This window comes from Salmo trutta, chromosome 13 (genome assembly GCF_901001165.1).
Source record: "Salmo trutta chromosome 13, fSalTru1.1, whole genome shotgun sequence".
Lineage (NCBI taxonomy): Eukaryota > Metazoa > Chordata > Actinopteri > Salmoniformes > Salmonidae > Salmo > Salmo trutta.
Genome location: NC_042969.1, coordinates 59,950,242 through 59,963,921, shown reverse-complemented (window position 1 = coordinate 59,963,921; position 13,680 = coordinate 59,950,242). Strand labels below are relative to the sequence as shown.

Genomic DNA, 13,680 nt, shown 5'->3' with positions numbered 1-13,680 from the left:
TAATACAACGCAGGCAGCAGGATGACTTCATTTCCCTATCAGTATTTGAGCATGAAAGCTGTAAACTTTAGTCATCTTTAATAATTTAAATAATATTGTCCGGCCAGATAATCTTCCTTATGGTACATATTTGATCCCCCCATAGTAATCAGACAGTTGTCATGGATCAGCCTTGACGGGAAAGGAACCCAGAAGAGCCATGCGTCTTGTTTAGATGAAAAACCCAAACTAAAGGCGGGATAATATACTCCTCCCACTGAGCAGTTTGTGAACACTTGTATTGCTCCAGGGCTGCGCTAGTGCAGCGATTTGTACATCATTTGTAATTGTAGACAATGAGTCATCCATTGAAAACATGGTAGTAAGATCAGCATATTTTTTTCCTAAACTCAAATTTAGATTATCATTAGGTAAACTAGCCTATGTTACAAATGCTAAGCCTAAACCTACTATGGGAGAGTGTATTTGTTTGAGATCTCTGTTTTTGGCGAAATGACTTTGTACGTAAAATGATATTTGACCTATTGAATAGAAACAGTTTTGATTATGCGTACAAAAACATGTGTAAATCATAACAATGTCAAAGTGAACCACGAGGGCTGCGCTGAGTTTTACGTCGTCTTTAAGGTATAGTTTTAAAATGAGATGATTGCTGACAGAGATACAGGCAGGTGCTATAACGGAACCTCACGAAGGTGGCAAAACGACCAAAACAAAACCTACAGTGAAAGTTCCTCAAAGGGCACATAATGGTGGCGAAGATGGCGAGCTGCGGAGCCACTTGTCACCTGGATGAAGGGTAAGCATCATAAATACATAGCAAAATAACGCCGAGGTTTAGAGCAGCCTATGATTGCATGAGGTTGCATTCACACTGACAAAGGATACGCGCGGAAATGTTTTGTCTAATCCCGAAATAGCTGCTTTGTTGTTGCTTGCTACCTCTCGCTGGATCTTAGTTCTCGATTTATAAAGAAACATTTAAGACCCCAAATAGTTGCAACCATGTAATTTGATGTAATTGAATACACAGATCCCAAAAAATGAAAGGAGGGGACGCCATGATCGCTTTGTAGCGCACATGATGCTCTGTTGACTGTTCATAACACAAGCATGCCCATCGCCAAGCACTATGGCTATACCGCGATTTACATCTATAGAACGATGTTATTCTGTAGGCCTACCCAATGCAACAATGTTGGGTTTCTCAGTTAAAGCTTCTCTTTTAATTTGAAAGCAAAACCACTTGCATGTATCTAGCTTTGTTGGTATATGTATAGGAGTATATATGTACCAAAAGGTAGCTATAGAATAATCTTGAATTGCATAGGCTATTGGGACTTTTTCCAGTAAACTTAATAATCAAGGACTTTTTTTTTTAACCCATATCACTTTTATAACCACACGTGTTACTGCAATCGTGGTAATGTTTCGTACCGTAAAATGTAGTTGTATAAATGTAGAAAATGTTCTACATTGTCTCCTTCGTGTCGTAAATAATGAATAGTGTTTATGTGATGAGTAACCATGAACCCGAGGGAAGTGAAACGTGAGAGATATGAATCGGGTGACTTGTATCCAAGGGGAACACTAGGCCTATCGTTCGTGTGGTTGTCTGGTTTCTATCACGCCAGAGGCTGCCTGAGAAACAAGACACGTTGGGCACCTTGCCACCATGCCACACCCTTTCGCCACTGACTGAAATAATCTGAGTTCAGGTTAGACAAGTCAACGCTCAGATCACTGAAGAGGTTTGAGTGTCACCGAAGTGCTGATTTATATAGATATTCTATTATACTGAACAAAAATGTAAATGCAACATGTAAAGTGTTGGTCCTATGTTTCATGAGCTGAAATAAAAGATCCCAGAAATGTCCATGTGCACAAAAAGCTAATTTCTCTAATTTTCTGCACAAATTAGTTTACATCCCTGTTAGTGTGCATTTCTCCATTACCAAGACAATCAATCCACCTGACAGGTGTGGCATATAAAGAAGCTGATTAAAAAGCATGATCATTACACAGGTTCACCTTGTGCTGGGGACAATTTAGTGGCCATTCTAAAATGTGCAGTTTTGTCACACAACACAATGCCTCCAGTTTTGAGTGAGTTTGCAATTGGCATGCTGACTGCAGGAATGTCCACCAGAGCTGTTGTCAGAGAATTGAATGTTAATTCCTCTACCATAAGCTGCCTCAAACGTAGTTTTAGAGAATTTGGCAGTACGTTCAACCGGCCTCACAACCACACACCACGTGTAACCACGCCAGCCCAGGACCTCCACACCCGGCTTCTTCACCTGTGGGATCGTCTGAGACCAGCCACCCGGACAGCTGATGAAACTGAGGAGTATTTCTGTTTGTAGTAAAGCCCTTTTGTGTGGAAAAACTAATTCTTATTGGCTGGGCTGGCTCCCAAGTGGATGGGCCTATGTGTAACCGATGTGAAATGGCTAGCTAGTTAGCGGTGGTGCGCGCTAATAGCGTTTCAATCGGTGATGTCACTCGCTCTGAGACCTGAAGTAGTTGTTCCCCTTGCTCCAATGCAAGGGCCGTGGCTTTTGTGGCGCGATGGGTAACGATGCTTCGTGGGTGTCAGTTGTTGATGTGTGCAGAGGGTCCCTGGGTCAAGCCCAGGTTGGGGCGAGGAGAGGGACGGAAGCTACATATGCCACCCCAGGCCCACCTATGACTGCACCCCTGCCCAGTCATGTAAAATCTGTAGATTAAGGCCTAATTAATTTATTTCAGTTGACCGATTTCCTTATATGAACTGTAACTCAGTAAATCGTTGAAATTATTGCATGTTGCATATCTTTTTGTTCAGTATACTTAAAAAGAAAATGCACAATACCTGCAGAATATATGACCCCTCATAAAAGCATAACTTCTCCCCCCCAGACTTATTGACAGTTCCGTGTATCATTAATGCTGTTGCATTAATGGTGTATGATATGTTAACCTACTGAGGTGCACAAGGCTGAATTGGAGCTGTTACATAAACTATAACACCAGCACTAACTGACTATTGCCTATCTCTTGTTCACAGGTTTTCAGTGTGTTCATGTTAGGCTGTAGGAAATATGCAAAAAACTGGTATGCACCACAGAGACAGAGAAGTGAGAGAGAAAAGGAAGGGGGAGTTGTTTTGTATGAAAATGAGTGGGAGAGAAGTAAGAGATGGTGAGAGGCCAGGGTTGAATAGCGGGCAGAGATAAATAAAGAGAAAGAGAGGGTAGAAAAATAATAGACAGAGGGCAGAGTACATGTGTGAATATGACTGCCATGGAAACGTATAACAATTGTGTTGTGATACAGAAACCTGTTGGCTGAGTGAACATTGACCTTGAAAAGTAAACAGTCTTTCCTGTACATCTGCCTTGAGTACAGTGAGGATGAGGACCACTGGCTTATCAGGTTTCGTTAAATCTTCGATACACAGTACTAGAAATAGCCTACAATTCAATCATTGTTTTAGGACCTTATCTGCAGTTACCATGCACAGTTATCATGATTCATTTACATTCTTATTATCAAAGAGGTCATGAAAACATGGCAACTTAGCAAAGTGTTTCTACTGTATTCCTCATCTCTTCTGGGGTAAAGCACTAAAGACTACACTTGAGTCAACTCTGGCTTTTGATCACCTAAAGTGCAGTATTTTTACGATCGAGAAAAATAAGAAAAAATACTGTTGACCTTGTTCCTTGCGCATGCTGAACGTGTTCTTCTTGAGAGGTTGGCACCATGACAAATGCACTTTCTATTATCACTAGCTCTACACTGAGCCCCTGGGCGGCAGGCGCACATAGACGTGTTCACACAAGTCACAGACTGAATCAACAAGTGGCACATTTGTCTGAGTCTGAGAGACAACTTCTGGATGATACACATTATTATGGGTTATATAAACCTGTAACACTGCTGACTACTGGTACTGTCTCTTTAAGAATTTATGGTTTAGAATCACAGGCACTATTATCGGCCAGTACCTTTCCATGGCTTTGCAGTACCAGCCGTGCAACATTAGTGTGTAAAACTGGGTCAGGATGTAGGGGGTGGGGGTTCCACACCACACTGGAGGATGGGCTGGTGTCATGAATTTGAGATTTTGGCAGCCCTTTCTGTTTTTGTGCCTCAGTTGAATGAGCGTGTGAGTGTATATCAGAGAGAGGAAGTGCAGACACAGATGGGTCTGCAGCTGGACAGTTCAGCTCCACCCCCTCTCCTCCACACCCCTAATCCCCTCCCCCACTGGTCCATAAACTGAAGCTGTATTCTCTTAACTCCAGGATTTTGATAATGTCTTGGCATGCCCTTTCTCTTTTAACCTACAGAGATGGAGACATCCCTGCCCCTGACCAGAAGGGTAAGCACCGTTCGATCTTGGTTTGTGCATGACATGTTTTGCTTTGTCTCATGTGGCAAAAAGTCTTGAATGAATGTAATCTGAAATGAGTCCAGCAGATGGCAGTCAACACCAGTAAAAAGATCTGTGTGTCTGTCTGGTGTATATTGGGCTGATTTAAAGCAGGCTGTCAGAGAGTAGACGGAGTGGATGTTAGATGAGGCAGATAGGAGGCATATGAGGACACGTATGGAGGGAGGGAGAGAGAGCGACATATGTATTTATTTTACCTTTATTTAACTAGGCAAGTCAGTTAGAAGAAATTCTTATTTACCATGATGGCCTACCCCGGCTAAACTCTAACCCGGACGACGCTGGGCCAACTGTGCACCGCCCTATGGGACTCTCAATCACAGCCGGTTGTGATACAGCCTGGAATTGAACCAGGGTCTGTAGTGAAGCCTCTAGCAATGAGATGCAGTGCCTTAGACCACTGCGCCACTCGGGAGCCCGAGGAGAGAGAGACCTGGCTGGTTCTCAGTTGGAGGTGAGGCTCCCTGCCCCCTTACTGGGGCAAGGAGCCTCACCTGTCCTTTCTGGGGCAGGGAGCCTCACCTCCGACTGAGAACCAGCCAGGTCTCTCTCTCCTCTCTCTTTGGGCTTCTGAGTGGCGCAGCGGGGCTTCCTCTCTGCTAATGCCAGGCTCTCAGCCAGAAGGCCTATCCCACACTCACTCCTGCTGGGTACAGATAGCAAACAGCTCCCCCTGCCCCTGGAGTCAAAACCATTTGCTTTTGAGAAATGGTTTCACCAAAGCTGTGTTGTATTCATTAGGTATCTCATAGCTTATTTTCAAAGATGCATTACAAAATCCAACAAAAATCACAATTATGACAATTTGCATGTCAATTAATAATTACCCATAATCATCACAGCCCTACTTTAGATGCACTTACAGTATGAAGCATACCAGTTAATAAGTCATTCTGAATTTCTGAATGAGAGTATCTGCTTCTGTAAATGACTAAAATGAAAGTGCAAACAGTTACAGCACTGACACAGGGGCCCTCAGCACTATACATAGGAAAACCACAGACATCACTGAATTACAATACGCTCGTGTACATACTGTATACAGTGTGCATTCATATAAATGAGTGAGTAATCAGAGTGGAAGTTTCAGATGAGCAATGTAGTGTGACGTGAGTGAAGAGGGTTTACGCTGATGAGCTCATCAGAGTTAACTTAGTCACAGTTTGACAGCAGAAGTGTAACGTTTTGATAAGTCAGACAGTAAATAAGAGGCTCCAAAACGATAATGTATGACAATTTTCTCAGTAATATGCCTATGTTAGGGTAGACATGAGTAGAGACTCTCAGATCCCCCTTCTAGGTCTTGTCAGAAAGCTCTCGGGGGATGGGCTGGTGTCGTTTGGGGCTGGTCCTACAGAGGGCCAGTCCCCAGGGGTTACTGTAAACCTCTGCATTATGGGTAAAGTGGGGTGGAAAGATGGAGGGAGGAGAGTTCCTAATCCCATATTAACCCCTTACCCAAGACACCTCTAATGAAACTTCTGTTATTCCAGGTAATCCAGACAACAGTGGCTCAGGTAGGCACACCGTTGCAGTATATTTCTATGTTCCTTGTATCGAAATCCTTATAGAAATCCCCCCACACACACAAACACACACATCGTCCTCTCTGTGAACACTACTCAAACAGAACTCTAATGGTCTCTGAACTGCTTTAGGCCTATAGAACCCCCCCCAAGTCATTTTTGAACTACCAATCAATTTCCATCACCCCTCTCTGTTTGAAAGTACATTTAGAATGAGAAAGTTTTGAAAGTTCATCCCTCCATGTCTTATGTATTTTTTTCTGACAGACAATGCAGGGACATCTACAGAGGAGAGTTCTGAAGAAGAAGAGGAGGAGGAGGAGGAGGAGGATTCTGGTGAGCGGCTGCTAGAGCACAAAATCTCTCCATCACAGTATGAATCTTCAGGCTTTATCCCATCCTCTAACATAACCTTCTCTCTTATTGTCTTTCGCCAGACGGCTCTGCTGAGAAAGGAGGAGGTGAGAAAAACACAGCCTCATTCTCTCAGCTTAATCAAAAATAATCTCCAAACAGTGACGATACATGGTCACACCAGCACCTGGCTTGTTTGGATATTTATTTTTTAATATAATTGTATTCTTTTTTTTGCTTGTCCCAACAGAATCAGAGGAACCTGACGTTGAGGAGTCCTGTAATGGTGAGTGGGAACTATAGCACAATGCCTTAGAGTACACCTAGGCCTCATGGTGCCTCTGAAATACAGATTAATAGGCTCTTTCACCTCAGAAGAACCTGAGTAGAATGCTTGCTCCTCTCCCCCAACTTCCTTCATGGAGAGTAACGTCTCTCTCCACAGAATCGGAGTCGGCTCCTCAAGCTGATGCAGAGGTTTCCCTTGCTAAAGGTATCCTCAGTTTAACAAAAGTCATTCTACTATCAAGTGTTTAGCTTCTTTCACTTAAGGCCTAACTATTGTAGACAAAGGAGATTGTAATGGCTGAAAGGCTAGAGAGAGGATATTTGGGTTCATTCATAGGTTAATGAAAATGTGTCTGCAAATCAAAGTCTGAGAGGTAGAGTATTCCCCAAGAGGGACTGCCTAGTTTGACCGTTGACCTCCTTTGTCAGATGTGCCCTCCAAGACATGTGAAAAATGCAAGGCTGTCCAGCAGGTGAGCACATTTTTTGGATTGTGGAATTGAATGGTAATTGTGTAATAAAGCTCCAGAGACGTACAGTATGGCTGTGGACTCACTAGAGGAACAGGGGCTAATCTTAGGACCATGTCTGTCTCTCAATCAGAGTCAAGGCAGTGATCTGGTTACTCCCAGGAAGATCTCTAAAGGACGCCTACAGTGAGTGTACCTCTTCTACCTGTAGCCTTGTTCCATCTCTTTCTCACTCAGCCTCTCCTACTCTCTCTCTTTTTTTCTCCATCTCTAAATCTTTCTGGTTCTGTGTGTCAGGGTGCAGCTGGAGGGAGAGGGGGCATATCAGTGCTCCGTCACCGGCCTGGTGTTTGAGGTGTCGGGGAGAGTCCTGATCCGCTACTCGGTCCTGTCCTGGTCCAAGTTCGGCATGCTCCTCGGGGACTCCTGGAGGTTCGCTGGGCCCATCTTCAACGTGGACTGTGTCAACAGCCCCTCGTCCATCCTCACCTCCATCCAGTTCCCTCACTCCCTCTGCCTCGCTGACCCCGACAGTGAAATGACCTTCAGTGTCCTGCATATGAAGGACAGCTGTCCGGTGATCGAGCCCTCGGTAGACCACTCTGGCAGCCATGTAAAGTGGCGTGTGTCGTCCCTGTCCCCGGTGGGGCCCATTGTCCAGAGCAGCAAGCCTGTAGAGCACCACGGGGTGGTCCTGGTGTATAAGGAACTGGCTCTGAACAACTCCTACTCCTTTCGCATCTACCTGGCCACCAACAACTCCTCCGACATTAAGGTGAGATGGACACAGGGTGGGTGTGGATCATTACTGTAGCATGTTACTGAGTCAGAGCAAAGAGATGAACACGGTCAGACAGATTGTAATGCCCACTGGCCTGACTTCCTGGCACTCTGTGCCTCTCTCACTATGGTCTCTACTGAGGGAAGTCACATTGGAAGTCTGCGGTCTGTTTGTGTGTGTGTGTGTGTGTGTGTGTGTGTGTGTGTGTGTGTGTGTGTGTGTGTGTGTGTGTGTGTGTGGTGATCAAGATGAGTTCATTTGTCACTGTATCAGGGCATTGGTGCGTATTAATGAACACAAATGATTGTGTATTGATTTGTGTATCTGTATCTAGGAACAACTCTGATGGAAACCCCAATCCTAATACATTAAATCTGAAGCTAGCCCAGTGGGCAACACTGGTTAAAATGACAATGTTTCACCAACTGGTAGGGTTAGATTGGGATAGTAACACCATGTTATATCAAATACAGACCACAGTGAATTATTTGGTCACGTCACCTAGTTCCTGAAATGTGGTTTAAGTTCTGGTAGTGTGTGGTAGTATCAGTGGTGAGGGAAATGACTGAGCTCAACAGAGACCCACATTAGAGCACTCAGCTTCAGAACAGCCCATTTAACCCTACCTTACTGGCCAGGGAAAGGAGTTGTTGACTGTTAGTCAACAATGAGAAAGATCTTCCCATCACACACCAAATTGACTATGGAAAGCATCTCCCTCAACCAGCTCCCAGGTTTCCTGACCAGGGAATAGATACCCCCCCCCATTATTGGAATCCATCACTTACCTACAGTATGGTAAATCACTGGTTCTCTTCTATCTAGCCACTATTTTACTGTCTCTCTGCCTCTTTCTCACTCCAGGACGTAGGGAAGGAGGTGCGTTGCTCCAAGAGGCGTTACCTGAAGGTAGAGAAGCCACCCACCTGTAAGCTGGATGAGAGTAGGTACCGCCTCATGAGTGAACCAGAGGGAGACATCAGCCCTGCGGTGAGGGTTCATTCACCCATTACTGCATAACCAGTAAGCACTGACCTATGTACTGTCCACTGAGTGTACAAAACATTAAGAACACCTTCCTAATATTGAGTTGTACCCCCTTTTGCCCTCAGAACAGCCTCAATTCGTCGGGGCATGGTCTCTACAAGGCGTTGAAAGCGTTCCACAGGGATGTTGGCCCATGTTGACTCCAATGCTTCCCACAGTTGTGTCAAGTTGGCTGGATGTTCTTTGGGTGGTGGACCATTCTTGATACACACAGGAAACTGTTGAGCATGAAAAACCCAGTAGCGTTGCAGTTCTCAACACAAACTGGTGTGCCTGGCATCTACTACCATACCCCGTTTAAAGGCCCTTCATTCTTTTGTCTTGCTCATTGACCCTCTGAATGGCACACATACACAATCCATGTCTATTGTCTCAAGGCTTAAAAATTCTTCTTCAACCTGTCTCCTCCCCTTTATCTACGCTGATTTTAGTAGATTTTGTTAACTCAAACTGACACAATGACAAGGTTCCAGTTGAACAACTTTTATTTCTATGTATTTTCACAGTACACAGTCGCCATCACACTCAGGCCAGGTCCATCTCCAAAGAGACTGCTGCGCAAGCGTACTAATAACAGAGTGATAGCACCGTAATAACAGAAATATAGGGATACTTAAAACATTTATTTAACAGCTGACATCAATAAGGGATAATAGCTTTCACCTGGATTCACCTGGTCAGTCTATGTCATGGAAAGAGCAGGTGTTCTTAATGTTTTGTATACTTAGTGTATGTATGTACTATGTGTGTGTATTCATATGTCTGTGTGTGTGTGTGTGTGTGTGTGTGGTGTCCTGCAGGACTTGCAGTTCACGCTGGCCATGACTAAATTGAAGGGATATTTTGAGGCGTTCTTTGAGCAGCCCCCTCCCTTCAAGCTCTCCCTCATAGAGACAGAGTCCGACCAGACTGTGTGGTCAGCCACCATCAGAGAAGGTACGTACACACCTGTCTGTAATGTGTTGTGAGTGAAGGTGCAGGACATTCATTTGTCTTCCTCTCAGGTGACTGTGTGGACAATGCAGTTGAAAAACCAAGGAAACGGACAGATAGTAAGTTTGTCATTTTTGTTTGCCCCCTCTCAATATTGGCATCAATAGTTCACTTTATTCCAGTGTATGTTCTAGATATCTACTTGTCTGTACACAAGCAATTTTCATCCATCATTAAAAGTAGCTTTTGATTGACAGTGATTTTCTCCTCTTCTGTAGGCAGGAAGAGAAGCACCAGCACATCAGAGGAAGAGATGACCAATAAGAGACCTCGATGCGCAGATGAGTCAGGTGATGGTTTGAACACATCCAATGTGTTATTTGCTGTTATTACTGTGGTCTTATTCATGTTGAGTTGCTGTTCAGAATTAAAAGTCTGACGTTCCTCTGTTGTCCCCAGACGGAGTGCGGACAGTGCAGGTCCCAGACGTGTCGTCCAAGCAGCTGATGCAGGTGGCTAAGCGGCTGGGGAAGGAGTGGAAGCAGGTGGCTATCGGGTGCCTGGACCTGTCCTCCAAAGAGCTGGACGATATTCAGGCCAGTGAGGAGGATGTCATCATGCAGAGGTACAGTAGATAGATATAGTATCTGCACCCTTAAAACTCAACTTTATATTACTTGCCAGCCATTATTTTGGGGGTTTCTAATTGAAGCATTCCTGGCATAACCAATTATACAATAATTGTACAATAACCTACTTTCTTTGATTCATATTTTTGGTGAAGATTTATTTTTTAGATAATGTGACCTCCGTTTGTCTTGTGTTTCAGGTTTAAGGTATTGGAGCGCTGGAAGACTAGCAGACCAAAGGGTCAAGCCACTGTCGCTCACCTCTTGAGGAGCCTACAGGAGTTGGATGACCTGCCCAATGAGGTCCACCAGACACTGCAAGGTTAGAGACACACCAGTGGAGGCTGCTGTGGGGAGAACAGCTCATAATATTGGCTGGAATAGAGCAAATGGAATGGCATCAAATACATGGAAACTATGTGTTTGATGTATTTGATACCATTCCACCTATTCCGCTCCAGCCATTACCATGAGCCCATCCTCCCCAATTAAGGTGCCACCATCCTCCTGTGAGACACATTAGACTAGAGCCACTCACACTCACTGACCTGTCTGCACACACACATTTGTACTCATGCTTGTCTCCTAACTTACACCAATTTCTGTCTCTCTTTCTGTCTGTCTGTCTCTGTCTGTGTTCTCTTCAGATATGATGGACAATAAAGCTGCCAAATGACATATCTTTAGCCTCCCTAGGTCCCTGCCTTTCCGCAGCCCTGTCGTCAGTAAGACAGAGAGACAATGGGTGAGAGACGTTTGAACTCTTGACTTGAAGACAGAAATCTCTCTACTTTATGCTGTATGGCTGGAGTACTCAACTCTTACCTTATGAGGTCCGGATCCTTCTGGTTTTCTGTTCTACCTGATCATTAATTGCACACACCTGGTGACTCATGTTTAAATCAGTCCCTGATTAGAGGGGAACAGGGACAAAATTCAGTGGAACTGGCTTCAAGGTTCAGAGTTGAGTTTGAGGGCTGTATGGAGTAGGATGAATGTTTTCTCTAGACCAGATATGGGAAACTCCAGTCCTCAGGGGCCTGATTGGTGACACACTTTCCCCCCATCCCAAGCAAATACAGCTGATTTAAACTAATTGCATTCTAAATGGAAGATCATAATTAGTTGATTATTGGAGTCCGGTGTGTTAGCTCAGGCAAAAGTGTGACACCAATCCAGCCCCTGAGGACTGGAGTTGCCTGTCCTTGCTCTAGAGGCTGATCTAAGGTCAGCTTTGCATACATCCTTCATAAATTGAGGATTTGAGGAGGGTACATTGATCCTAGATCAGAAGCATTATGTGTCCCGGCACCCCAGCCCAGCCTGTCACCCCCTCTCAGCCCAAGACAATTGCCTTCAACTGAAATGTTTGATTCCTGCAGACCTGGATGCTGGATCTAGAGAACTTTGTGCCCCACCTAGTAGTGATTAGTAGTGGGAAACCCTGGCTTTTCACCCCTCCCGTTCTCAGGATTACAACAGGAGTTCAACAAAGACAATTTCACCAAAGCCTTTAATCTTGAAGGGTCATTCTCTTAGATGTTCACAAATGGTCCATTACCCTAGAATAATGCAGAGAGGTACCTGAAGCTGTACCCCAAACAGCCAGGAGCTAATGCTATGACCCGCGGAGCAGAGAAGACTTGTTATGTCATAGATGAGCTCTGGGAAATAGGTAGCTAAAGTGTAGCCAGTAACAGACATGGTGCTGCAGTATGGAAACTGCTGACAAACTTATGGGGAGTTGTATATTTTGTATTTTGATATGTCATTCAAGGCATTACCACTTACTTAATCATGGAATTGGACCAACTACTCAAGGAGTGTAGCTGTACTTTTTATACTGTGTACATATTTTCTCTGTATTTAAACTATGCTGTGATTGTTTTTATTTTTGTACAGTTTGTGTTTGTTAGTTTTTATGTGTTATGACCAAATTGAGCCTGTCAAACTTAGTGGTGATAGCTAAGCTTCATCTCAGAGAAAAGATTGGTAATATTTACTTTTGTTTAGCCTGAATCGGGTCCATTCTGTAGCCTGGAAATCACGCTCAGTGCATTTGAACATGGTGGGATTGAATGAATTCCAGAAACCACTCATTTAGGAGAGTAACTCATTTTAAACACCTTTCAAAAGGGATGTCACTTTTGCCGATACTGGGACCCAAATACCTCAGGGAGAGTAACAACAATTAACTGTTGAAATTATGAATGGGAAAACCACAAGTTAAGTGGTAAATTGGGTATTGGATGACATTTGCAAGTGTGTACATATGTTTACACTCAGTGATCTCTCAAAGTCCATCATTTAATATTCCAGTCCTTACATGTGCACTTCTATAATGTTACACTTCAGGTATGGGCCTTCGTAGGGCTCTGTGTACGGTGCCTAAGATTACAAATCTTTGACTGAATAAAATCTTTTTTTTTGGAAAGATGAATTTCATTTATTTCATTGCAAATAGTTTTTAGCTAGTAGAGGTAGGCCTACTGCTTGATGGAGGTCTTCATGACTGTTAGTAAACACAAATGTATCATTAAGTCATAGCCTACAGGTTCAGTGGCCTTTACAGAATTGCTTGACTAATAATGACCATGCCAAGTTGGGAACCAACAGGACCCTGAACAGCTTCCACCCCCAAGCTATAAGACTGCTAAATAGTTAGTTAAATAGTTAACCAATAGCCAGGAATATCTGCATTTGCCCTTTTTGCACTAACATGACATACACTGCTGTTGTTGTTTTATGTATCCTGTTGCCTAGTCACTTTATCCCCACCTATATGTACATATTTACCTCAATTACCTTGTACCCCTTCACATTGACTATGTACTTGTTCCTTGTGTTATTTTTCTATTCATTTTTCTAAAATAAATTCTCTGCATTGTTAGAAAGGGCCCATTGTCACGTTCGTCGTAAGGATTAGACCAAAACGCAGCGGGAATGTGAATACTCATCTTCTTTATTCAGAAGAAAACCAAAATAAACACTTAATACAAAACAACGACGAGAAACCAGTCCTGTGAGACATACAGCTACACATGGAACAACTACCCACAAAAACCCATGAAAAAACACCCCTACTAAATAGGACCTTCAATTAGAGGCAACGAGGAACAGCTGCCTCCAATTGAAGGTCAACCCAATAAACTAAACATAGAAAAACTAGAACGAACATAGAACATAAACCAAAAAAAAAACCGAAACACAT

At 43.7% G+C, this 13,680-nt stretch overlaps 1 protein-coding gene across 1 annotated transcript; it reads left to right on the top strand.

Annotated features, from left to right (window-relative positions):
* The first annotated feature begins 290 nt into the window (after positions 1–290).
* LOC115206211 (uncharacterized) lies at positions 291–12,909 on the top strand. The gene is made up of 17 exons (XM_029772916.1): positions 291–799; positions 4,338–4,369; positions 5,935–5,958; positions 6,235–6,303; positions 6,405–6,428; positions 6,572–6,607; positions 6,767–6,814; positions 7,039–7,082; positions 7,213–7,265; positions 7,377–7,854; positions 8,725–8,850; positions 9,708–9,843; positions 9,912–9,959; positions 10,119–10,190; positions 10,300–10,465; positions 10,670–10,791; positions 11,117–12,909. Exons 1-17 carry the CDS (start codon positions 750–752, stop codon positions 11,143–11,145), a joined length of 1,557 nt encoding a protein of 518 aa, XP_029628776.1. The 5' UTR covers positions 291–749; the 3' UTR covers positions 11,146–12,909.
* The last annotated feature ends 771 nt before the right edge of the window (positions 12,910–13,680 follow it).

What these genes read in the sequence shown, in the direction of transcription:
- LOC115206211 (XM_029772916.1), top strand. Translation starts at nt 750, where the DNA reads ATGGTGGCGAAGATGGCGAGCTGCGGAGCCACTTGTCACCTGGATGAA. An exon ending in CTCTGCTGAGAAAGGAGGAG is followed by an intron (nt 6,429 to 6,571) that starts GTGAGAAAAACA and finishes TTGTCCCAACAG; the next exon opens with AATCAGAGGAACCTGACGTT. An exon ending in AGAGGTTTCCCTTGCTAAAG is followed by an intron (nt 6,815 to 7,038) that starts GTATCCTCAGTT and finishes CTCCTTTGTCAG; the next exon opens with ATGTGCCCTCCAAGACATGT.